General features: G+C 38.2%; 1 protein-coding gene across 3 annotated transcripts in view; it reads right to left on the bottom strand.

Moving 5' to 3' along the window:
- The window catches only part of LOC134538147 (otoferlin-like), a 171,314-nt gene that overhangs the window by 85,529 nt on the left and 58,676 nt on the right, over nt 1-27,109 (bottom strand). For all 3 annotated transcript variants that reach the window (XM_063379189.1, XM_063379190.1, XM_063379191.1), the window contains exon 3: nt 10,648-10,836. In XM_063379189.1, the coding sequence (XP_063235259.1) occupies nt 10,648-10,836 (189 nt within the window). The remainder of the gene's footprint in view (nt 1-10,647; nt 10,837-27,109) is intronic.

Genomic DNA, 27,109 nt, shown 5'->3' with positions numbered 1-27,109 from the left:
CTATCGTCTGGTGCGTCCGTCACGTCTTGCCTAGGGGTTACCTGCCTTCCCACAAAATGAAGCTGAAGATTGGCGTCTCGGTTTAGCAGGTGCGTAGCCTTGATGCACCGAGATTGTGCAATCAATGGGACTTCAAAATAAAAACTTACCGTTTTTCAAGTGTGTTCCCTACAGACATGAAGCTCGGCAGTGATGTTCCTTATATTACAATGTGTTTGGCCCGGGAACCGCCGGGTAGTTCAGCTAGTAAATAATATTTAAAAACTCTTATGATTATCGCTAGTAAATCTGTTTCTTCTTTGCACATAATTATTTATTTGAAGTTACAACAATCCCACTCCTAATCAGAACTTTTCTTTATGGGTGACAGTAGCTAACTTCTTGAATAAGAATGTTGTTGCGCTATTTAATTGACAAAGCAAACTTTCTTAGCAGTAAAAATATACTGGAAATTTTTTTTGTTTGTAGCAACACAAACAATTGTGGTAAAATAAAATTGTTTTTATAAAAAAAAGTTTTATAGTAACCAAAAAAACAGTGGATTTAAAGTAAAATATCGTTACGGTCGGCACAAATATAATTTTTGGCCATTTAAAAATTTCTATGGTATAAACGTTAGTAAATATGACAAATTAAAAAAAAATAATTTACATCTGCGCAGATATTTACAAGCTTAAAAATTACATTTTATCAGGAAAGTTTTTTAAGTAGGTAATAAATAAGATGAACGTTTAAGTTTTTTTTTTGTTGGCTGGCGATTTCTGGGAGGTTAGAGCACATGCATATTTCTTTAAAAGAATTGTTCATGGCCAGATATAATCAGAGACTCTTTATTCATAACCCTTATGAAGATCGATATTTAAAAAAAAAACCGCGCCACGACGTTTGGAAGCGATAATAGCGCAATAAAAAAGAGACACAAAGTTAGCTCATTATTCCAGTGTTCCAATTCGACAGCTCCTGCATTTCAATGTGCTTTTTTCCACCGCGAATCTCGCTGAAATAATAACCGCTAGGCGACTTCGCGAGTTAGGCGTCAGTTTTGAGCTGACGAAGCCTTTTTACGTATTTGTCCTCTCTTTTTGCTCTCAGAGCGTGCTTTGTTGCCAGCTAAAGTCGCACACGAAACAAAGACTCCAGCGAGGAACAAAACCGCGCAGAATGCAACACAAAGTCAAGTCCGTAGCTTTGAACCAATTTCATCCCAGTTAATGTATGCGGGACCATGCTTCTGTTTCAAAAGAGCTTCTCATGGAAATTTATCCGTGCATTTGTGGAGTGTAAAAAATGAAACCACTGGAAGAAGAAGAAAAAAAGAGCGAGCGGGTATTTTCAGTACTCGCCATTGATGTGAAAACATTTAACCTCGGTAACGAGCAAAGTCAAGTCACGTGTTCTCGTGTTGTTCACGCTGCAAATAAACTTATAATAACAAAGCTCGGACACGAAATTTAACATAGAATATTTCAACAAAATTGGTTGTCTGTAAAGTCGGTTTATGGACGATAGTTTAACGTGACAACGTCATAACAAAACATTGATGAAATGTTTGCATACTTTTATGAATAAAATTGAATAATTTTTATATAATTATCACTGTTTTGTATGGATACAAAGAAGGGGTGAAATTAAATCTACAATTTAATTGATAAATTTACTTTTATTTGCACTCATTAATTCAAATACGTTTATTACTTTAACGAACAGATTATTATACTATAACTTTTATACATGTTTGCTATTTAAAAATCTTCCAATCTGTGTTATTCGGTATTCTGTTAAGAATAGGACGATGATAGGAAAAGTAGGAAACGAATGGGAGTGTTTCAAGTTTAAAGTGTCTCGAAAAAGTAAAAAACCATGGTTGTTCCAATCCAGTGGAAGAGAGATAGATGCGGCGCAATCGTACAATGAGCGTAACGGGACACAGCGTAACGGGATAATGTGCGTAACGGGACACTTTTCGTGCGTGCAGCCGGCGTTCATTGATTTATTAGACGTTGTCACGTCAAAAAAATTGTCGAGCGTGATAAATAAACTGATGAATATAAAATAGTCGCTTTTCAAATACCAAAATTTCTGGACTCGAATAACACACATACTTTCTTCGCCCATCGCTAGAATTTGCTGCCTGATGTTGCTTGCCACAGCAGATAACAATTAGCAGCACGAAACAAACCTAAATATTAACCAATTAGAAACGACTACGATAAAAAACTCGGTTTGGACCTGATTTTCGACAAGGAATTTCATTAGAACACTGCCCAGCTTTTTTGAATTCACTGTACCGTTAATATTATATAGTTCCCCTAACGTTAGAAATTAAACTTTAATGGCATTACTTAAAATATTAACCTGAAACAATTTAACACATAAATAATAGCACTAACGATATTTTTGTATAATTTTTTTTTGCTTAAACTACTGAAATCAGTCTGTAAATACTTTCTACAAACAACCCTTAACCTTATTGAGCTGATTCAACATTATTATTTAAAAAAAAATCACCTCTGTGATGATACGACCACGCCCCTTGAGGTTAAAAAGCGCGCGCTTTATTGCTGTGCACTATGCCTATTGTGGATATAAAAGGAGAATGTGTATTATAATCATTTGTAATGTCAGTTTTATTGAGTATTTTAAAACTTATGAATACTTTTACTATGATTATTTTATTTTACCAAATAAATTTTCACGTGATAACGTCTAATAAATCGATGAACGCCGGCTGCACGCACGAAAAAGTGTCCTGTAACGCACATTGTCCCGTTATGCGGTGTCCCGTTACGCTCACTGTACGCTTGCGCCGCATCTATCTCTATTCCACTCGATTCGAACAACCATCGATTTGACTTTTTCAAGGCACATTAAACTTGAAACACTCCCATTCGTTTCCTACTTTTCCTATCATCGTCCTATCCTTAACAGAATAACACAGATTGGAAGAAGTTAAATAGCAAACATGTATAAAAGTTATAGTTAAAATAATCTGTTCGTTAAAGTAATAAACATATTTGAATTAATGAGTGCAAATAAAAGTAAATGTTTAATTAAATGGTAGATTTCATTTCACTCCTGCTTTGTATCCATACAAAATATTTTTAATTCAATAAAAATGATTCAATTTTATTCATAAAAGTATGCAATCATTTCATCAATGTTTTGTTATGACGTTGTCACGTTTAACTATCGTCCGTAAACCGACTTTACAGACAACTAATTTTTTTGGGGTAGTTTAACTATCACAAATATTAATTTGGCACACCAATACGTATGGTATGTCTCCTATTGTTTACGAAAGTGACTAAATACGGGTTTATGTTGCTACATTTGGATTAGATTTCCTTGTGTCACTTTTCCGTCCACCGACTTCCGTTTCATCTTCATAAATACACTTCTTCCAAACACCGTATACCGAGAGATAAGGTGTTTACACATCCTGCTCATTTATTCCCGTTACATGACCTGGCATTTATCGTAGCACTACAATTAGTCTCGGACTCTTTCCCTGTTGAATACGACAAAATGAAAATGGGCAAAATGTGACGTGTTGCCGTTTAACCTGATACTACAAATTTTGGAAATACTAACTACAAAATCCCATTGTGATTACATAAATGTAACGGATTTTCCAAATACGCTTTATTTATTATCACATTCTGTATTTTACTAAAAAAATAAAAAATAAAAAACTCACTGAAACACTGTATTCCGACAATGGGTCAGAATAAACACATATCAAATCATCACAATTTTTAAATCCGCACATTTTAAAATCTAACCCTGACCATTATGGTTTCATGGGCTCAACAATAGTACAATTTATAGTCGGGAAAAGGCATTCTGTGACGAGGTTGGAGTTACTGTCGCCATATCGCAGCCATTGAGGCAATGGTGAATTGACCACGCCCGATGGTTGTTAATATGTAGGAATTAGGACTTCCGTTGTTGAACACAGTCACCTACATACAATACATTCCTTAAAAACTGTTTCCACAATTCAAAACCTACAATTCAGCCAGCGTTTAGAGTGTTCCGCAATTGTGGCGCAAACCATCATGTGGACACACAGCATTTCTCATGAAGCTTGCATGGGCACAATTACCACGATAATGGTACTCGTACCACTGTAATGGTACATGCACAACTATATTGGTACATGCACCACTATAATTAAAAATGTACAACTATAATGGTACTCGCGCAGCTATAATGGTACACGTACCACTATATTGGTACACGTACCATTATAATGGTGTGCACACTACTACAAATGTACATGCGCAGCTGTAATGGTACATGCACCACTATATTGCTAATTGCACCACTATAATTGTACATGCGCCACTATAGTGGTACATGCACCACTAAAAAGGTACATACACCCCTATATTGTACACACACCACTATATTGGTAAAATACTACTATAATGGTACAAGCGCCGCTATGATGATACTTCTACAATTATGATGGTATGTGTACCAGAATAATGGTACTTCTACCATTATAATGGTACATGTACCAGAACAATGGTGCACGTACCACAAAAATGGTACGTCTAACTCTTGCCGGGCCAATTGCCCAGGAGGCCGTACCAGCAGTCGCTTCCAATATCGCCCGCGCATTACGTGATCCGTAGCTGCTGCTCCCGTGGGACGGGGAATGCTTAGTGCAGAGGGCGGGAGGAGTCTGGCTCGAGGGCGGGTGAGATAACGGTCATTCGAGATCGCTTCGAAAATAATTCTGCTTCTGCGAAAAGCCCGCTTGGTCTCTCTCTCTTTCTCTATTTCTCTCTCTCTCTCTCTCTCTCTCTCTCTCTCTGCCGGCAGAAAGAGACTTTCGCGTTTGGTCTGAGAACTGTGCGCATGCTTCCGATGGATTTATTTAGCCTACTTATTTAGCTACTGGTTTCCACTAGGGAAGTTAAGTCATGCCGTAATTCTCGTACTATTAGCCGCGTCAGAATAAACAGAATGCAACATTACAAAGCAAACAATGCGTCAATAACAAGACAAAAAAAATAATAAAAAATATTGAGAAAAAAAATAAACCGTGCTCATAAATTGTACATTTACAAATTTTTTTGATAGTATTTACAAAATGTAAATATATAATATACTATAAATTATAGAATACTATTAATCGTTAATAAAGTAACTTACTATATAAAACATTTTTGAAATTTTAAATTCGAATTTGAATTCACAAGAAAAACAAAAAAAAATGGGTTTAATGAATGCGTGGCGTGCTACAACCATTCATTCGATTGCGATTAAATTTTGCACATTCGACCCCACCAAACGCGAGATAGGTCACTGCCTAGGTAAGATTTCGATAAAAAAAATCCTTAAAGCAAAATAAGGTGGCGCGAAAGTAGTATCTGATAGTTTCCAGTAAGTATTTTATGACCGTTCCTCTTTTATACGGTCCAAATAATAATGGTGACGCACGAATGGTGAAAGATAGAGTTAGAATGAAACGGAAAGAGATATAGATGTATATAGAGATATATACGTAGAGATAGAGAGATATAGAAAGAGATGCAGTGTGTATCTGTAACTACTTAAAATTATCAACAACAAAAATGAAAGATGCATTACAACTAGGGACACCTGTATTTCGCGAATACATTTCGTGTCAAGGTATTTCACAAAATACTGTAGCTTTTCTCCTGTGGTTATTGGCTGAGGTCGGTGAGAGGTGTCGTCCCGCTCTTGACGGGGCCAATGAGAATGTGGTCACCGCACTGCTGCACCCTCACAATTTGCCATTACTAGAGACCTGCAAAATTCGCGGTTTCGATGGCCTTCCGGATAGACTGCACATACCCCTGTACACTCGGGCAAATAACCAAGTTCATTGGCTGCCGACTTGTAAGTCGTCTCAGCTGGTTTGTCTGTGATCGGATCCTTCTTTGGTTGAGGGTTTATAACTGGTTGAGATTCGTCCAGATGAACAGTAAGCCAATAGCAAAATTATCTAAGAGGTATATGTGTTCGAATTCTAGCCTATCACCGAATGAATCCGCGAATTTTGCAGGTCTCTAGCCATGACTCTCAGAAAAAGCTACAGTGTTTTGTGAAATACCTTGACATGAAATGAAATCGCGAAATACAGGTGTCCCTAATTACAACGCATGCAGGGAATTACAGAGTTTACAATTAAAATGTTGCTAAGCCCAACATCAAAGACGTATACCCAGACTTGGAAAGCACTTACTACCATAAGTCGTATATATGTTTTGGGTCTGTATTCCAAGACATAAAAATAAGGGTTTAGATGCTGAATATGCTACACCTGTAACATAGCCGTATTCCTAAGTGCGCGATAGGACACGGCCAGTTATCTATTTTTAGGCCAACCGATTCATGTGTCCTATCCGTTGCCGTTCTGTAACCTGAAATCCCGCTCATGCGCATAGCTCACTTCTTCGTTGATTTCACCCAGATGGGTTGAACCGCATCTGGCGCCATTAACTCGTATATAGTCACTTTCGTGATCATCGGTGAACGTACCAAGCGTGCTTGTGTGTCAAATGAAACTTTATGGTAGCGAAACTATCCTGGGATACATTTTGTGCACTTTAATGGTCATAAAAACCAAATAATCGCAACTTTAAAAAGTACTCGAGAGAAAATTAAAAATGAACACCATTTAATCCGGGTAATCGTGCTGCTATCGGTAGGATGCAGGATGCGCAGCAATTGTATCGATGGTTGCCAAAACGTCCGCCAGAATGCAGTGGAATCAGTTTCTAGCCTCGCACAGGGCGCAGTTTATTAAAACTGTCGCCTTTACGGTTACCTGACAGGGATTGAGTTTTTGGACACGTTCTGGAATACGGCCCGCGAGTTAAGGTTACGGTCGTAGCCCGACAATGTCTTTGAATACCGCCCTTGGACTTACCTACATTTTTTGACGCGATGGACCCGGAGTTGAAGTTTCGCAGGTCGCATTCCCGACTCACGCCTGTGTGTATAAATAATGCAGCCTGCATCGCGACAGAAGAGCGAGAAGCGAAGAAGGGGCTTGGAAGCAACACCCCTTGTGTTTGCTTGAGTTGTGGGTAGCGGATAAGGGGGTGGGGGGGAGGGTTTCGCCGGACGTCGAGTGGCTAGAGCTAACAACAAACCCCCCCCCCCCCCCTCGTCCTTCACCACCTCTACCCCGTGGCAGCAGGCGTCCAGACGCCATCAACACCGAGACGAGACGCTCGCTCGCGGCGATTTGTGCACACGAACCCCCGTCTCTCCCCCCCCCTCTTAGCCACCGTCAGCTGCACGTCCAATTAGCGCTCCCGTCGTCTCGCGCGCCTCTGACGTCACCGCAGTCCGGGCGCGGATAACGCAGCTGTTTTGTTTGGAAAAAACCAAACACGTAGGCCGGTATTCCAAAACGTTCGGGTAAGGTAGCGAATGAGCTCCGCCGTGTTGGGGACACAACCGCAACCTAACTCGCGGACCGTATTCCAGAACGTGTCCAAAAACCGAATCTCAGTGAGGAAACAAATCGGTAACCGTTTCAATAAACAATGCCCCGCGCGAGGCTAGAAACTGGTTTCAACGCATTCTGGCGGACGTTTCGCAACCATCGATAAACTTGTCACGGTAAAAATACTAGAGAGAGCAGCACAATAGCTAAAAACAAATAATATGGCATTTCAAAGTTTCTCAAGTACTTTTTAAGTTGTAATTATTTCATTTTATGACCATTTAAGTGTACATAATGTATTCTAGAATAGTGTCGCTATTATAGACACTCATTTGGCACACAAACACGCTTGGTACGTCCCCCGATTATCATAAAAAAATGACTATATACGAGTTAATGGCGCCAGACGAGAGTCCGGCATCTGGACGAAATCAACAAAAAAAAAAGTGAGCTCTGCGCATGCACGGAATTTGGGCAACAAATCGGCAATGGACGTGTCACCAAAATACGTTCCCTAAAAATAAGGGACTGTCCGTGTCCTACCGTGCACCAAACCCTCATTTGATGTATCTTGGAATACCGGCCATAGGATACCCCGCTGCCCTACCCAAGGGACAGACCTGTTGTGGCATTTAAGGCAACGCCATCTATTGAGCGTATTACAAACTAAAAACTGTTATTAGCACCGTTAGTTCGCTAGCCACAACGAACTTCGCTAAGCGAACGTGTCTCGTCAAGGAGAAGAATGGGAAGTTGCCTGACCTTACTGTATGACCGTGTGGCGGACACAGAAAAATGACGCACACTCACTGTTTGCATTGCACTTGGTAGTGGGAAAAAGAAGTGGTTTCATTTATATAAATCCGGCAAACATCACTGTAGCTAGAACAAAAAATACATACCAGATTTTTTTTTAAAGTTTTATCATGAGATTTTGAACACACAAAGTTTCATCCAGATCGGTCCAGCAGTTTTTTTTTTTTTGCGTGATGCCCGAACAAACACAGATGAACAGACAAGTCACGCATCTGTTAACAGTTTTGTATAATAGTGTAGAGACTGCTGTGTACGTAGGCCATAGTTTTTTTTAACTACGAATCGACCTAGGATTAATCAAACAAAAAAAAGTCTTTGTGATAGAATCCCGGCGGATTAATCGGATGTGCGCACGAGTGGAGCGCGGATTAGTAGGACGATGGGCGAACATCGGAAGAGGGGGGTAGGGGGGCAGGGACCCCCCCCCCAGGAATTATAAAACCCTTCCCTGAGCGGGGGGGAGGGGGGGGGGGCGGCGTGCTCCGCTTACAAAACCGTTACTGTGAAACAGGAATGATAAACGTAAACCCACGGGTCATCCCAAACCCCTGGGTAATACTGCAGATTTTCGCCCCTCTTCAGATCTATTGTGTATATCCTTGCAGCATATCCATAGCAATTATTTAGCAAGAGTGTATTATTTTACGTTTCGCTCGTGGGATAACAAAGAAATATATTTTGGTGACTAGTTTTCAAAGAGTTTCGTTGTAAAAACTTTTTTTTTTAGTTACACTTCTTTAGGCAAGTTACGATGAAAAAAAGGGTGAGAGTAAATTTTTTAAGGTGCAACGAAACTCTGCGGTTTCTTCCTTGTGATTGGCGGCCGTCTGCGAGAAAATTCGTCGCCTTATTTGACCGAGCCACTCGGGACCCGTTTACTTCCGCGCTGAATCACTGTGATCTGTAGGGACCGGAAAAATTCGCGGGTTCAATGACCTGTAGGATGAACTCCACAGTTCTACGTACACTCGGTCAAACGCCACCCACTCATTGGCTGCTGTCTTGTAAGACGTTACAGCGTAGCAGCCTGTGATTCGTATAAAGATTTGGTTAGGTGTTTCTCATCGGTCCAGTCATCCAGGTGAGTTTTGTGAACCAATAGCAGAGGCAGCACTGAGGTATAACGATTTTGTATTTTAGCCTATTTTAGCGAAATGATTTCGCGAATTTTTCCTGTCTCTATCAATGAACGTATGTACTTTTTCTTCTCTCCCCCCCCCCCCTCCCGCCCCGCTCGCCAATAGGTAGAGACCGGAAAAATTCGCGAATTCATTTCGCGATAGGCTGAAATACAAATAGTTGTACCTAAGTGCTGCCTCTGCTATTGGTTCACAACTCACCTGGATGACTCTGGGCCAATGAGAAACACCCGACCAAAGCTTTATCGAATCACAGGCTGCTACGCTGGAACGTCTCACAAGACAGCAGCCAAATGAGTGGGTGGCATTTGACCGAGTATACGTAGACTTATGGAGTTCATCCTACAGGTAATTGAACCAGCGAATTTTTCCGGTCCCTATGTATACATCAATACTGTGGTATATGATGCTTGCTGTTTTAATTTAGTATGTAGAAAGATCCTGGACATAACGAAAACTTGAATATGATAATACGAACAAATTGTCAGGTCTTGTGGTAATGTTTTCTTTCGTATACAGTTTGCGATCATAATCATTGTTACATCGCAAGTTTTTTTTTGTCCAGGATCTTTCGGCGTACTAAATTACCAACAGCAATCGTTTTGTACCACAGGATCAATCCATACAGGATCATTGTCATCAGGATGAACGGATACACATAAATGCGGGAATACGAAACTTTTACCATTAATTATTATTTATTGCATAGCTTCTTTTATCTAGGTTTTTCCTAATTTTTTTATGTGGTTAGTATTTTAAGTAGGTACACTGTAGCCTGGTGTGTAGTAAAACATTTATTGTCCCCAAGGGCAGCTAGTCTCGAAATGTTTTATTTTCCGCGAAATCTGCATGGTAGACGGGCCTTTGTGGTCTTGCACGGGCTGAGGGTGCTGGGGTTTGGTCCCAATGAACGTATGTACTTTTTCTTCACTCCCCACCCCCCCCCCCCGCCCCCTTATCTACCCAATAGGTAAAGACCTGAAAAATTCGCGGGTTCATTTCTCTACAGACTAGAAACCAAATACATTTGCTTTTTTTTGCTGCTTCAGTGATTGGGCAACAGTTCATCTGAAGGACTCTGTACCAATGAAAAAGTTCGACAAAAGAAGTATCGAATCACAAGCTTCCCCGTTAACACGTGTCACGAGTCAGTAGCCAATCAGCAGGTGTGATCTGCACAAGCACATGGAGGATCATGGAGTCTATTCTCCGGTCGCTACCAAAAGGGTGTAGTGAAGGAGCGGAGACGGAGGCACCGACCTGCAGTGGTTTGTTGTTGAGGTCGAGCATGGTGTCGGAGAGCGCCACGCAGCCATCTTGGACGACCTTCTGCAGCACCAGGGCGTAGGCGGCGAGCAGCTTGTTGCTGAGGTACCTGCTGCGGGACAGCAGCTGCAGCTGCAGCTGCTCGTGGCTCTCCACGGGGCGCGCAACCGGCCACTCGAACCGCTACACACACATACCTCGTGCGAGCTGGCTTCGGGCTTCCTCGGAGCACCACAGAACAAGCGATACACAAGAGTAGCAACTCTATCCCTGAAACTGACGCCCTTACTTTCTTTCTTTGGAAATAAAGCGAACTGCGCGGTGTTCGTCGGCAACAGAGCACACACACCCTGTGGGGAAGCCTAAGATGCACATAAAGTTCTGCCATTCCCGATTACACCCGAACAATTCACCTTCGGCCAACCTCGGGTTTATTTATATACGTTCATATTTCTCTGTTTATATTAATGTAGCTATACTAACCGAACTAACCGTCCATAGTGTTTTCAAGTGTTTTAATGTAGCTAACCTAACCGACCACTTTTAAATATTTGAATTCATTTTTCCTGCGCAATAATTAAACAAATCCCGAAGTTAGCCTAAGTTGAATTATGGTGTAATCGGTAATGACAGAACTTTATGTGCATCTTAGGTCTCCCCACCCCGTGAGCTAGCTTCGTGCTTCCTCGGAGCACCACAGAGCAAGCGATACACAAGAGTAGCAACTCAGTTCCTGAAACCGACGCCCTCACTTTCTTTCTTTGGAAATAAAGCTAACTGTGCGGTGTTCATCGGGAAGCCTTCTTTTCACAGACGAGAGAGCCAAAACCCCGAAGTTCCCCGAAGTTCATGTTTTTTTTTTTTTTTTCCCCGTATCTTTAATGTAGCTATCCTAACCAAATCAACCGTCCACAATGTTTTATAGTATTTATAATGTAGCGAACCTAAACTAATTGACAATTAGTATCCTTTTATCAAAAACCGCCACATTTATTTACAATGAAGGGGGAAAAAAAACCGAAGATGCACGATCGGGCGTTTGGCTCTCTCGTCTGAGAAAAGAAGGCTTCCCGTATTCATTTGGCAACAGAGCACCCACACCTCGCGAGCTAGCTTCGTGCTTCCTCAGAGCAAGCAAGATGAAGAACAGTCGCAACTCAATGCTGAAACTGACGCTCTTACATTCTTTGGAAATAAAGCGAACATTTGGCAACAGAGCACACGCCGTGATTTTGCTTCGTGCTTCCTCAGAGCATCACAGAGCAAGCGATGCACAAGAGTAGCAACTCTATCCCTGAAACTGACGCTCTCGCTTTCTTCGGCGCGGTATTCATCGGCCAACCTAACAACCTAAAAGCCATTAACTTTTCGAAAGAAAATATTAGTAGTATGTAAATGGGTGTCCGGGCGCAGGCTTCAAGCTGTGGTGACTGGTGCCGATCCGCCTTCTTGGATTGTGACGTCACGGCGGCCATTTTCCCGATTTTCTAACAAAAATTACGGATTTTCAAGATGGCGACCGTAACGGAAATTGCAATGGAGACGTCATAATCCTAAAAGAGTATTATCGGAGGCTGTAGACAAGGATGCTTAAGCCTCTTATTAGGAATTTTTGTTCTTTCTAAGGCAAAAGAATTTTGAGGTTTTTCGAAATCCTAATTTTTGAATTTTTGAGGAAGAAAACGAGAAATTTTTCCTCAAAACGAGTATTTTTGAGTAATTTTGAGTCATTTTTGAGGAATTTTGAGGAATTTTTGAGTCCAAAATGGCCGCCGTGACGTCACAATCCAAGATGGCGGTTCGGCACCAGTCACCACAGCCTGAAGCCTGCGCCCGGACACCCATTTACAAACTACTAATATTGATTACCTTGATTATTTTAATGTTCGTAGGCTTTCACGGCCATTGTCTGAAGTAGCTTGGTTTCTGGGTTGTAGCCGTGTCCTTGGCGAATAATTCACCGACGTTTCGGGTTGACATTGCAGTCGCCATCATAAGGGAGCAGTTACCTACTGGTACGTAGCCTACAGTAGGTAACTGCTCCCTGATGATGGCGACTGCAATGTCGACCGAAACGTCGGTGAATTGTTCGCCAAGGATATGGCTACAACCCAGAAGCCAAGCTACTACCTTGATTATTATTTTTTTTTTTTTACATTCCATTGTTGGGCATATTCACCATATATTCCAATACGGAATATCGAAACACTACGTTAAAGTGCTTTATCTTTTGTTTCAAATCTTTAAAAAAAAACTGAATAGCCACAAAGTAGGAGTGCTGCAAATTAGAACTTCAGTTTCAATCGCAAAAAAAAAAAAAAAAAAATACACACGTCCACACGTCTACACACGTGCACATGGCAGCCATGATTATTTCATTGCTACCAAGGTAATTAAACTTGTCAAAAAAATTAATGCTTTGCAATATTGTACTCAATACACCACTCCGTTAAAACACCGTTCCATAAATTCTGAACTAAGAATGTTTGTAAATTTTCTTTCTTTAAAGTAATAATGTTAAAGTTTTTGTTTTCTTTATACTTAAAACTTAATTTTTTATGTTGGCATTTCTCAAAAGCACAGTTCTTTTAGTGGCCATATTTTACCTGTACATTTGCGTCCCCCCCCCCCCCTTTTCTAGAAAGCACAATACACTATAGCATACCTGCTTCGCGCTGCCAAAATCATAACAACAAATTTCTAGAGGTTCTTGTATTTTAAAAGAAATACTGACTGTTTGTTAGGTTTCGACACACTGTGTTAATGTTTCTGCAATATGTTTTGTTATTGGCTAGATTCGGAGGAAGGTGCTTTCTGTCATTGACTGGGCGAATCAGAACGGGGTTCCTTTAAAACTGAATGCTAAAGATTCTCCATCACAATAGAAAAAATTCTGTAGTTTATTGAAACAGTATCTTGATGGGACATATTTTCCCGAATTTCAGGTATCTTATAAGTGCCTAATGAAAAATACAATTTTATTCATTACTGCTAAGACTTATTTTTATTATTTCACAATTGATTGTGACATCGCTTGATACGACAAATTCCAATCTACTTAGATAATTTCTTTCTTTAAAAAAAGTAAACGTTTTATAAAAATCGGATAGACGACGTTTATCTCTACCTCATATTGTTAGTTTATTTATACCTCATACTGTTAGTTTGTCTGTAACACATATTGTTAGTTTATCTATACCTCATATTGTTAGCTTATCTATACCTCATATTGTTAGTGCATTTATATATCATATTGTTAGCTTTTGAAATATTTTCTAACAAATATTTTACCTTCAAAAATCTATTCGGTGAACAGAACTGTTCAAATATCTGTACGCAGATTAAAGAATTTTGGACCTATTCAATCGAACAAATGTAATACAATGTTTGACGATTATGTGAGCACTCGATGTTAAGGAATTTTCTAAAGACTGTTTGTTAGAAATTTGTCAAAATTTTAGAGCGAAAAAAAAACGAATGCCTGAAAGTTTTCCCTACTATTGTTAGCATAAATTACCGAGTTAGGTATTTATATCTGTGTGGCTATAAATTCTCCCTACTACGCTACAAACATCACGATTGATCACACACAGATACTAGAATAATTACACAATTTTGGTTTAAACAGATATTATACCATAACATAATATTTTTAATTGTCCTTCGTCAAAGCAGATATCACACTTAACATATTTAAAAGACCATAATATTTTGGCTATACATTTATTATTAAAGTTGTAATCATAAACAAAAATGATTTAAATACTAAGCGTAAGTGACTTGACTTGGGAAACTATTTGTAGCAGCTAGAAATGTTTAACTACAGAAATTCTTTTGAATTATATACTTTGCTTTAACGTTTTTTTTAAGTTATGTTTCTTTAGGTGCGATATGGAAAAAAAATGACGAGATACGCGCGCACCGTGCAACGAATTTTCACGGGCTAAAAAAAAATGACTTCATACAAATAAAAATTATAAACGTGCTTTTAAATAATTCACTTTAGTGATTTATATGGAATAGTGGTTTATACAATTAAAACATATTAAATGTGTATATTAGTGAAATATTTTGTTTTTATAAACTTTTTCAAGTGTATTTATGTAAGTGAGGTTAGGTTATACTTCTTTAAGCACTTCTAAGATATTGAGATTTTAAAAATTAAAAACATTTTTATGTAATTTAATACAGACAGTGTCTAATTAAGTAGACCGAAATTCAGTTATATTCATATCTCAGTTTATTAAACGCAATTGTACTATTTTTTAAACTATATGATAAATTAAATTGGAATTTTGATTTGTATTTTAATTAAATTGAGCAAAAATATATATATTTTTCTCTCATTTTATTAAACGTAACTTTACGTTAAATAAACTTGAAGGTTTGATGCCAACCAAACGGGTTAACAGGTAGAACTGCCCTTAAGAAATGCTACTGTGTACCAACAACATTAGGTACCTCCTGAACTTTTCCACTTTAAGTTTGTAATTCAATTTTTCAAACTTTGCTCTTCCGTTTCTTCGTAGCTTGTGCGTGCATTACCCCAGGCAACCTAAATGCTCGCAGTAGAACCTTACCACTTACCTCCTCCACACAATGCGTGATTCTTTGAGCACTTATTTTCAACGGCTACGACACAGTAAGTGTCCTTATGTAATGTCGTAGTTCTGCAGAGGACCATCACGGAAGATCAGGTCGTGAATTATTCAAAACTTTCGACATCACGCTGAGCTGCGCAATCCCGTAGCTTTTGAATCAGTAATGCCTGTCTTCCTGAAGTAGAATTTATCTAGCGCGGGGTACAAAATATTGCACTGCTTTGAAATCATTTATTCCGATAGCAAAGTGGCAAGGTGATGCTGTAATCGCGACAGAAGAGACACGAAGAAAGCAAACGCGACATGAATATATCGCATAACCGTGCGACCAAACCGATACAAACCATTTTGTACACTATTTCCTGCCCTTAAGTTCGCTGCTAATTATACCTAAAAAATATTCCAGAACTAACCGTAAACCCAAGAACAGCTGATATTCCAAATAATTATAGTTCTAAATAAAATAATACAAAATTAAAAAAGTATAGTAGGTTTTAAATTATAACTATTTTTTTTTTCAAAATCTTTAAAATCTCCAACCTGTACTCAATTATTAAGTATATTATTATTATTTTTGTTCTGCATTCATGAATAACCATACTATAAATAACAATAAAAAAATTGTTTGTAAAGTCGGTTTACGGACGATAGTTTAACGTGACAACGTCATAACAAAACATTGATGAAATGATTGATCCAGAAGAAAAGGAAATATCATATTCGGCCTGAGACTGAGCCGTAATAGGTTTTTGCAACCAAACCATTTAGGCATTAATAATATCATATTCTTTGAGGAAGAATTTTTTTTAATTTTTCTATCTTTTGTATGATAAAATCTACCTCTGCATACTTTTATGAATAAAATTGAATCATTTTTATTGAATTATCACTATTTTGTATGGATACAAAGGAGTGAAATGAAATGTACAATTTAATTAGTAAATTTACTTTTATTTGCATTCATTATTCAAATATATTTATTACTTTTGAAATGTTACGTGCGCCGTATTTATGTTTACAAGTCCAAAAAAAAAAACTTCGCACCTGCCGGGATTCGAACCGACAATTTTACGATTAAAACTAGCGCGGCTGACCGCTCAGCCACGAGACCATGCATGAAATGTCCTTGTTTCAGATGGCATATACAGTTTATATATAATCATTTTGTTCATGATAGGGGAATAATATTATTTCGTTTTAATAACTCGATTTTATAACAAATACGCATCCCAAATACACCAAACTTATTTATAAGGTGTTACAATATTTTTTAAAACATTGTGCAAAAGATCCCGATTGTAATTTGAATTATTATGTGTAACTGTAAAACACCATTGTTGGTTCAAAACGTATTTGAATATTCACCGTTACTTTTAAATAACCGTACCGATTGTGCTGAAAATCGGTTGACTATCGTTAAATTACATAATATTAATAATTCAAACGACGAAAATATGATTGAAAAGTCAAAACGATGGTCGTTCCAATCGAGTGGAAGAGAGATGCCACGCATGCGTACAATGAGCATGAAGAGAGCTGCCACGCATGCGTACAAATGAGCAAACAGGAACATCCGTAGTGGGACATCCGTAGTGGGACACTTTTTCGTGCGTGCAGCTGGCGTTCATCGATTTATTAGACGTTGCCACTCAAAAATAAAATAAAACATGCTATACTTCTGAGAAAAAAAATTCCTTGCATGACTTACATGGCAAAAATGTTTAATAGGGTAACTTAGACTATGCTATCTAAGTAAGTTATTTGCTTGAATGAGCCCCCTTTTTTAAAAAAAAATGCTGAGTTAGCCTAGGAAATTTTTTTACAGCACTTATGAATAGTCAAATTTAATGCACCCAGAAGATTTTGCAGTAAAATCGTGTACAGAATATCCTCCTCCTCTTCCCCCCCCCCCCCCCCCCCCCCCGCCCAAGTAAATAATGTTTGATTTATTTTGGATTCCAGGTTCTTTATTTTATTTTTATTTTTAACATGGTTAAAATTGAAGACTTTTTGAATGGCCAAACTTCAACAAAAGTAATATATATAATGAATATATATATATTTTAATAATTAGCTGAAAATGTTTAATTTTTTTACATTTTTGTGCAGTATGGACAATGGGAATTAATGGTATAAATAACTAAAAATGTTTGGATTTATAGGCAATGCCGGTGGCTAGTGCACGGTATGATTTTAATTCTTTCAAAAATACAAAAAAAAAAATTATTTATTCGTTGAAAATCATAAAAAATGTTGACGATTTAAAAAGGCAATCACCATTTCACATACCTGTAGTACCCAGTAAAATAGAATCTAAACATAAAAAGTTCCAGTTTATATATATATATATATATATATATATATATAATTTTTCTCATCCGTACTGTACGAAAACGTTAAAAATGCAACTTTGCCAGCTAATTATGTGAAAATTATACACTATATATTATATATATTTTTAAATATTTTGCGAACATTCAGCCACTCCAAAAAGTCAGCAATATAAATATTAAATTATGGCCTGGATTCGGATATACCCCCTTTAAGAATTGTAGGGTTATTCATGATTGCGTAACAAAAAATTTTGTAGTAACAGTATCTGATAATTTGGTTCATGGTGGGGAATTTTAAAAAAAGTTTGGAAAAAATGTCTATAGGCCTAACCATAAAACTTTGAGACTTTATTTATTTATTATTTTTAATTCATAACCGTAATCGTTCTCAGCTTGTCACAAAAGGATATTTTTTCCTTTTATTTTAGTGTAATGTTTTTTTATTATATGTAAGTTAAATTATACAACCATTTTTAATTTTTTTTTTTTTTTGGCAAAGGAGCAATGAATGCTGGAATGCTCATGTAACCAAGCAAAACTGTGTAGTGTTAATATGTATAATAAAGAGGTTTGAAATTTTTAATTTTGTCGAGTTCTGGAACATCAATGTGCCTCACTGGCCCATATGTGCGCCTCGGGGATGCAACACAACGCCGAAATACCACAACGCCGAAAAATGTCATTGCAGGACTGCCACAGAGGTTAGGTTAGGTTAGGTTAGACTAGGTTAGTTTTGGTTAGGCTAGGATAGGCTAGGTTAGGTTAGGTTATATTACGCTAGGTTAGATTAGGTTAGATTAGGTTAGGTTAGGTTAGGTTTTGATTGTGGTATTTCGGCGTTAAGGTACATTTAAGAAACACCCACAAATGCATTCAGTTGTTATCTCGGCGTTATGGTACACAGCAGTTTCCTATAGCTGTCGGCGTTGTGGTCAGTTTTGACATTCGGCGTTATGTGCCTCCACTGTTTTTGTCTACGGGCGCGGGGGCGGGGGCGGTCACGTGACGGTCGAGCACAGCTTGTAGCAAGGTTCTGACCATGCTAACTGCTATTATTTTTGTAGCAGCAAACCACGGTCTGATTACCATCTTTGCCTTGCTGGGTGGATCTTTAGGTTTCACCAGTCTATTAGAAATGAACAAAAACAAGGTGTGATTCCGTCTGCAATATAATTACTCCATACTGAGGAAACTTATAACAGATACAAGAAAATATTAACGTACAATATTAATAACATTCTTAAACAGCTCTTAGGTATATTCAAAAAAAAATATTGGCCGGCCGTACATGGAATTATCAAAAGTTTCGTTTACTAAAAAATACATAAAACAATAAAAAAAATACAAATATGTTTAAACGATCCCAGGATATATACTTAACGTCCAGAAATTATGTTTATCTAATTAACCGCATCTGACGGCGTAATTTAAAGAAAGTTCAGAAAAGGGTCAAAAGATACAGAAGCACCGGAGGTCGGGGCTTCGTTTCCCGGAGATCACGCGGGAACATGATGCCAGGGCGCTTGTGTCCTGTTGTGGAAGGGAGATGAAAATGCCAATTCGGCGTCTGGCTCTCGGACCCTGTCTGGAACAGTCCGAATCAAAACTGATCAGAACTTGTACACAGACAGTATACGGGGCAGAAAATGCCCGGAAAAGTTAAGGGGAGGTTGAGGAAAGTCGCGGAACGTCACTCACCAGACAGGGGAGTTGGCTTCTGTTTACAGATGCGTCGCCAGCCAGGAACTGGATCCCGCGATTACGCGGCTGGGCGCGGTTGATTGATTAATTTAAAAAAAAAACTTAAAAGAAAAATAACTATTACACTTGTACTACGCAGACGGACTAAACTACTTGAAAAAGATTATAGGGATAGCATCCCTTATTTAGGCGACTACATAGTCTGTTGCGGCCGGATGGAAGTCTTGCAGTGTCTCGTCGACTCGCCGATAATCAAACGGACCGTCTGCAGTCGCGACGCGAAGTGTCTCGCGGAGAACCGCGTCTCGTAATTAAAAGTAAGTCTTCTATTAAAAGTGGAGGGGGTGACTGGGAGTCCGGACCGAAAGGTCCCGAAGTTCCCCGAGTGAGGGCCATAAAAAAACTCTCACTTATGTCTCTAAGTTGGTAGCACTGGCCGACTTTAGCGCTACCTGTTGAGGGGTGTCTGAGATAAAAAGAATCGACTCGCCCAAGGCGTCTGCTTTACCAAGGGAATAAAAGGGCGCAGTCTAGTGCTACACTCTGGCGGCCTACAGGGTAAGTTGGCTGGGCGGTTCGCGAGTTTGCCGCTAGGTATCGTGTGCGGTCCATCTTGGCACACACATTTTTTATGCAAGGCGTCCTTGGAGACGGTCGCTGTCTGCTGGGGTCTCTGACCGGTCATTGGACTTAGACGAATTCTTAGAACTGAAAGAGGGGGTTGGTGGAGTAAAGGGGGGGGGGGGGGGGAGAAAACGCAACGATGCTGGGAACAAGCATCCATAACGTGCTTTTCGAGGAGAGAACCTAATACGTATTCGTGACAGTAAAAGCTATGGTCAGCTTGCCTCTGAGAAAAGGTAACAACTCGTCCAGAGCTGTTGTATGCAGTTTTAGTCATGAAGTGAAGTAACGTTACAGGACTGGGACGTGCCTGGAAGCGAGGGAAATTTTAAGCGAGCTGCCAACAAAGTATTAGATCTGCAAAATATCAGATACGTCTCTGGGAAAGGTGCTTCAGACTACTGGCACAAAGTTTAACTTAGGGGAGTACACCAGCCTAACAAAGTGTAAATCACCCAAAGAAACCAAATTATAATGAAAAATAAAATTTACAAAAATAATTTAATATTATAGTAAAATTTAAAAAAAAAAAAAAGTGTCGAAATACCAAATTTACGGCACAAGCTTGTGAAGGTCACAGCTTCGTGATGCCTTGTGCGTGCGGGGCGCCTCCCCTACCACCCCTTCCAACCCCTTCCAGGCCTTCCTGACCCCGTGACATTCCTAGTGTTATTGCCAACCTGCGGCGCAACAACCCCCCTCCCCCCTGGCATTCCACGGCCTCTAGGACAATCCCTCGCGCCACTGCACGTTTATATCGCACACGGGGGGAAAAAAATAAATAAAATTCCCTGCACTTTCAACAAAAGATTCCCTTTAGGAAACCAATTGTCAAGAAATAGTCCGTTATGCCACAAGAAAGATATTGTAACCTTTATACAGCACATGTTTTCCGAGATAAAACCTGAGTATTTCTTACGAAAATTGAAGCTAAATTTTATATTTTAGTTTGATGTTTCATTCGAACATACCTTAAAAAAAACATGACAAAAATAATCGAATATTCAGTAATCATATTTTGTTTTTATCATGCTTATTAAGCGGGCCCAGCCAACACTGGAAAGCTGTTCAGGGAACGGTAACTACTGGAGGTACTGGAACAATACGAAGCATGAATGCCCCGGTAGGAATCCGAACCCAGTATTACTGCGAACCCTAATTTGTAGAGACCTGCAAAATTCGCGGTTTCGATGGCCTTCAGGATAGACTGCACATACCCCTGTACACTCGGGCAAATAACGCAAGTTCATTGGCTGCCGACTTGTAAGTCGTCTCAGCTGGTTTGTCTGTGATTCGATCCTTCTTTGGTTGAGGGTTTATAACTGGTTGATATTCGTCCAGATGAACAGTAAGCCAATAGAAAAATTATCTAAGAGGTATATGCGTTTGAATTCTAGCTTATGACCGAATGAATCCGCGAATTTTGCACAGTTGTTTTCATTTACAATTATCTGTAATTTTACATGCACATTTCTGTTCCATTCTCAAAAAAAAAAAAAACTTGGATTGAAAATTTTCCTTCATAGATTCAGAGATCATATTGTTTCTATCGGCCGTAATTTACATTGGTACGCTTTCCCATAAAATATTTCATATGTATACATATGATGCTTTAACGAAGCCAGATTTATTTTGAAAACCAAACGATAGCAAATTGGCATGTCTTAAAACCTGATGAAACCGAGATAGTTTCATTCGGTTTATATATCTCCCCCTTAAGGGGACAGTAAGCTAAATTATTTTACTTACAATAATTCGTGTTTTTAAATAAATGATTTTAATAAATTCATGATACAACCATATCTTATTGTAATGACATTTTTATTTCAACTAAACAAGGCCTTATATAATTGTTTTTTTATGAACTTAAGAGGGGCATGGCCATGCACTCTCGGATATTTCCATATTTTTGCTAATAATTATAATTTTAAACCATTTATTCTTCTTTTTTAGCTTGTTAAGGCACTAATCATATCTCCCAAATTTTCTATACCTTGTTACAACCACATATTTACTAACAGGCCCTACTCTGTAAGTGCCACGACGGAACAACTTATTATTAGAGACCGTAAAAATTCGCAAATTCATTTCGCGATAGGCTAACATACAAATCGTTATACCTCAGTGCTGTCTCTGCTGTTGGTTCGCAACTCACCTGGATGACTCTGGGCCAATGAGAAACACCCAACCAAAGCTTTATCGAATCACAGGCTGCTACGTTGGGACACCTCCACAAGACAGCAGCCAGTGAGTGGGTGGCATTTGACCGAGTGTACGTATAACTATGGAGATCATCCTACAAGTCTTTGAACACACGAATTTTTCCGGTCCCTACTTATTATTTCCCGTGGGCACTACAACTAAGATGCTATTTCCACAAGTTCACAAGTGATGACTCCAAGAAGTAGACAAAGCTAAGTACCTACTATGCCATGTCAAACCAAAATAATTTCACACGGAAGCTTTATTACAAAGCGGTATCAAAATATTTGAAATATACATGCCTTCTCCCCTTAAGGCGGTTTTTTTTATTGCATGTACTGGAAGCATGAAATTATCTGTTATACAGTTTTGGGTAAAACATTCGTATGTAGCCTTTGTCTTCATACTATTTTTAGTGTGTAATTCACAAATTAACAAAAAATAAGGTTTTTCCCTAAACCAAGATAAACTCAGATTGTATCAGAAAAGTGAGTATGGCCAGGAAACTTACCAAACAGCATGGTCGGACATCAGACAGCAATCTAGTGAAAACTTTAGAAATCAGTGGGTTCGGACATCGTACTACCGTTACTGATTATTGGCGTCCTGAAGATAATGTTAGTTATATGAACGCGTGGACTCAAAGAGTGTATTGTGTGTCTTTTTGTAGTGAAACTTATTTATAGCCGGTCGGGTGAATTTAAGCAATGACGTCATCGGGGCGTAGCAAGAAGAATATGGGGATTTTATCATCAGAAAACCACGAATTTCGATTTTTTTTTTTTTTTTTTTTTTTTTTAAAGGCGAATGAAAGTGTCGCTGAGGCTTTTGAAAACCTCTTGAATCGGAGTGAAAGTGTTTATAGCCTATGCCCTATTATATATACCACTAAATGTCCTGCATATTTCCAAAAATATTTTTATGTAATTGATTGCCAATGGCATTTCACGTCACATGATTATATTATTCCCAAAACATTAAGCTATGAAGTTAAGTAACAGGACAGAGTTTCGCGCAGAAGTCAAATTGCTACGTACTTCCTTATTCGCCATGTTGTTATTAGTTTTTTGACGTGACAACGTCTGAAAAATCTATGAACGCCGGCTGCACGCACTAAAAAGTGTCCCGTAACGCACATTGTCCCGTTACGTTGTGTCCCGTTACGCTCATTATACGCTTGCGCCGCATTTATCTCTCTTACACTCGATTGGAACAACCATCGATTTGACTTTTTCGAGGCACATTAAACTTGAAACACTCCCATTCCTTTCCTACTTTACCTATCATCGTCCTATCCTTAACAGAATAACACAGATTGGAAGAAGTTAAATAGCAAACATGTATAAAAGTTATAGTTAAAATAATCTTGTCGTTAAAGTAATAAACATATTTGAATTAATGAGTACAAATAAAAATAAAATGTATCAATTAAATTGTAGATTTCATTTCACTCGTTCTTTGTATCAATACAAAATAGTGATAATTATATAAAAATTATTCAATTTTATTCATAAAAGTATGCAATCATTTCATCAATGTTTTGTTAAGACTTTGTCACGTTAAACTATCGTCCGTAAACCATTTTTTTTTATTTGGTAGATATGCACATCTTCACACAGCGGTAGAAAAAAATCTGATATGTTAAATCTATATATTTTACTATAAAATTCATACTAAATAACAATGCAAACAAGATGAGAATCTCGCAAATGAAATAATTGCGAACGTCCATCTGACTAAGTACACACAACCATCCAACCAGCTTGCTACAAAAAAGGTCCACATCAAAGAGAACCTTACGTCAGTTTCCACGGTGTAATCACGTGATGGCTGTAGCTGTGACGTAAAAGGGACGACTCACGTATTCACGAGAGGGAAGACGGTTCATTAATAATTACTTTCCCTTTAATTACATATATGTATATATATACAGTACACCCACATATGTGTCCTTCACGTCACTCACATCCTGAAAACTCATCAAAACTTTCAGGAAAGAAAAATAACACAAAAAGGCAGTCATGGGAACTGTCCACAGAACTGAAAACTTTATTTTTAAATGTGTAAAATGACATCATTTAGACTTAAAAAGTACGTAAGAAAATGATTTTGGTATTATATCACTAGCATGTCGGTGAAGCGAACCCATAAGTTTTGCCCCTACCAAAAATAACTTCAAAATAAGAAGAAATTAAGTTTTATCATTGAAATATAAAAGAACTTAAACACACAAATAAGCAACATTACTTCTCATAAATCAATAACCCAACATTTGAAGAAATTCACTACGTAAATAAATAAACAAAAGAAAAAGCATAACCAAAAAAAAAAAAAAAAAATAGCCAATACTCGTAATATGTACCACACAATAACGTTAAAAGTTCCTTGCAAAATAAAACTAATCTGGAATACTTATTACTTTAAAATTAGAATAAATGAAGTTTTACCCAGAAAAAAAAAACCTATGAACTAAAATCCTCAAATAATCAACATTCACTTCATAAATAAATAAAGAAAACCTAAGAAAATCACTCAACGCGGTCAATTTAACTTCATTTACTGCTACAACAGCGTGTCGGTGACGCGAACCCGTAAGTTTTGCACCTACTAAAAATCGCTGGACGCGGATAAAGAAGGTTTCAGTTAAAAAAAAATTGGTTGTCTGTAAATTCGTTTTACGGACAATAGTTTAACGTGACAACGTCATAACAAAACATTGATGAAATGATTGCATACTTTTATGAATAAAATTGAATAATTTTTATTGAATTATCACAATTTTGTATGGATACAAAGAAGGAGTGAAATTAAATCTACAATTTAATTGATAAATTTACTTTTATTTGCACTCATTAATTCAAATATGTTTATTACTTTAACGAAGAGATTATTTTAACTATAACTTTTATACATGTTTGCTATTTAACTTCTTCCAATCTGTGTTATTCTGTTAAGGATAGGACGATGATAGGAAAATTAGGAAACGAATGGGAGTGTTTCAAGTTTAATGTGCCTCGAAAAAAGTCAAATCGATGGTTGTTCCAATCGAGTGGAAGAGCGATACTTGCGGCGCAAGCGTACAATGAGCGTAATGGGACACAGCGTAACGGGACAATGTGCGTTACGGGGACACTTTTTTCGTGCGTGCAGCCGGCGTCCATCGATTTATAAGACGTTATCACGTCAAAAGAAAAAAAGAAGGTGGAAATGAAGGAATGCGGGTTGTCCGGGTGTCTGACTCGAGGTCAGTGGACGTAAGTGTTTCTCTCGCGGCAGACCGCACGGGTCACTGAAGATTCTGTTACTCCTAGAGAACGGACGGCTACATAAATGAGTCAGGCTCCCTCCTCCCCACTCCTTCCCTAATTCCTCCCTACCCCTCCTTTTCCTTCAGTCGCCGCCGACACACGAGCACTGAAAATTTAAACTCCTCCGGCAAGGATGACTCTATGCACGCGACGTGGACTTAAGAGAACGTCTCCATATACTGAAGAGATTCCCTCTTCTTCCAGTTTCCTCATCTTAGCTTCACAACCTTCACTGAGGGCATTTCGTGGACATTAAACCGATGAATATTTTTCTATTCTTTATTTTTCAGTTACGACCCTTTCTTTTTAAATTCAGAATACAAATAAAGCATAGCAGAACTCAGTTACAAGTTTTTTTTAATTGATGTTTTTGACGTGACAACGTCTAATAAATCGATGAACGCCGGCTGCACGCACGAAAAAGTGTCCCGTTACGCACATTTTTCCGTTATGCTGTGTACCGTTACGCTCATTGTACGCTTGCGCCGCATCTATCTCTCTTCCAATCGACTGTTTATAAAATGAAGTGAAAAGTTAATGTGGTTTTCATTGCTTATTACAACAACAATTTCGGCAATAATTATTTTCGCATTTTAAAAATCTGATTACTAGTATAATTTCAAGTATTTACTATTTTATCATTAAAATAAAAATGATTCAATTTTATTAATAAAGTATGCAATCATTTCATAAATGTTTGTCACGTTAAACTATCGTCCGTAAACCGACTTTACAGACAACCAATTTTTTTTCTATGATTATCATACCACATAATTATTTATGTTACTAATGAAAAACATATGAGCGAGTTCCTCAGCACTCGCCAGATATATTTAACACCTAACCTCGGTAACGATCAAATTCATGTGTTCTCATGCCGTAAATACACTTATAAAACGTAACTCCAACACGAAATTTAATATATAATCATTTAAAATAATGCCGAGCGTGACAAATTAATACGCAAATCGTGTTTTCAACAACATTTCTTGACGAGAATCACATGTAGTTTCCGCGCCCGCCGCTAGAATTCATTTCCGGAGCAGCTACGTTGACTATCGAATCATTCCATTTGAAGACCGAAATTTTAATATATAATAGAACGGCTCCGATAAAAGCGAAAAAAAAAAAAAAAAGACTTGAAGAAAATACTAAACCCCGGGAGAGAAAATCGGTATCGCTGTGAATTCGGCCTTTACTGTTTTCTATCCGACAATCATATTGCTGTATCTTTGCAATCCACCTAGCAAGTTGTCCTCCTGTATACTTGAAGTGTAGTAGCCACTTAAGAGGCCACTCCAGTGTTTCAGGGGCACTACGCAACCCGCGTTAACCTCATAAGATTCAATGCTATTTTCATTTTGCTTATAACTAATTAACTAATATAGATTTCAAAATGATGCTTGCTTGATATGTAAGACAACGATGCTCTTATCAAAGCCCCTTTCTTCAAAAACATGCATAAATTATGGTTTTATACTAATCTTTACTAATATGCATAAGTGTATTGTCTAGGTTTGAACCATAATTTATGCACGTTTTTGAAGAAAGGGGCTTTGATAAGAGCATCGTTGTCTTACATATCAAGCAAGCATCATTTTGAAATCTATATTAGTAATTAGTTATAAGCAAAATGAAAATAGCATTGAATCTTATGAGGTTAACGCGGGTTGCGTAGTGCCCCTGC

Source organism: Bacillus rossius, chromosome 13 (genome assembly GCF_032445375.1).
Source record: "Bacillus rossius redtenbacheri isolate Brsri chromosome 13, Brsri_v3, whole genome shotgun sequence".
NCBI lineage: Eukaryota > Metazoa > Arthropoda > Insecta > Phasmatodea > Bacillidae > Bacillus > Bacillus rossius.
This window is presented reverse-complemented; position numbering and strand designations above follow the sequence as displayed.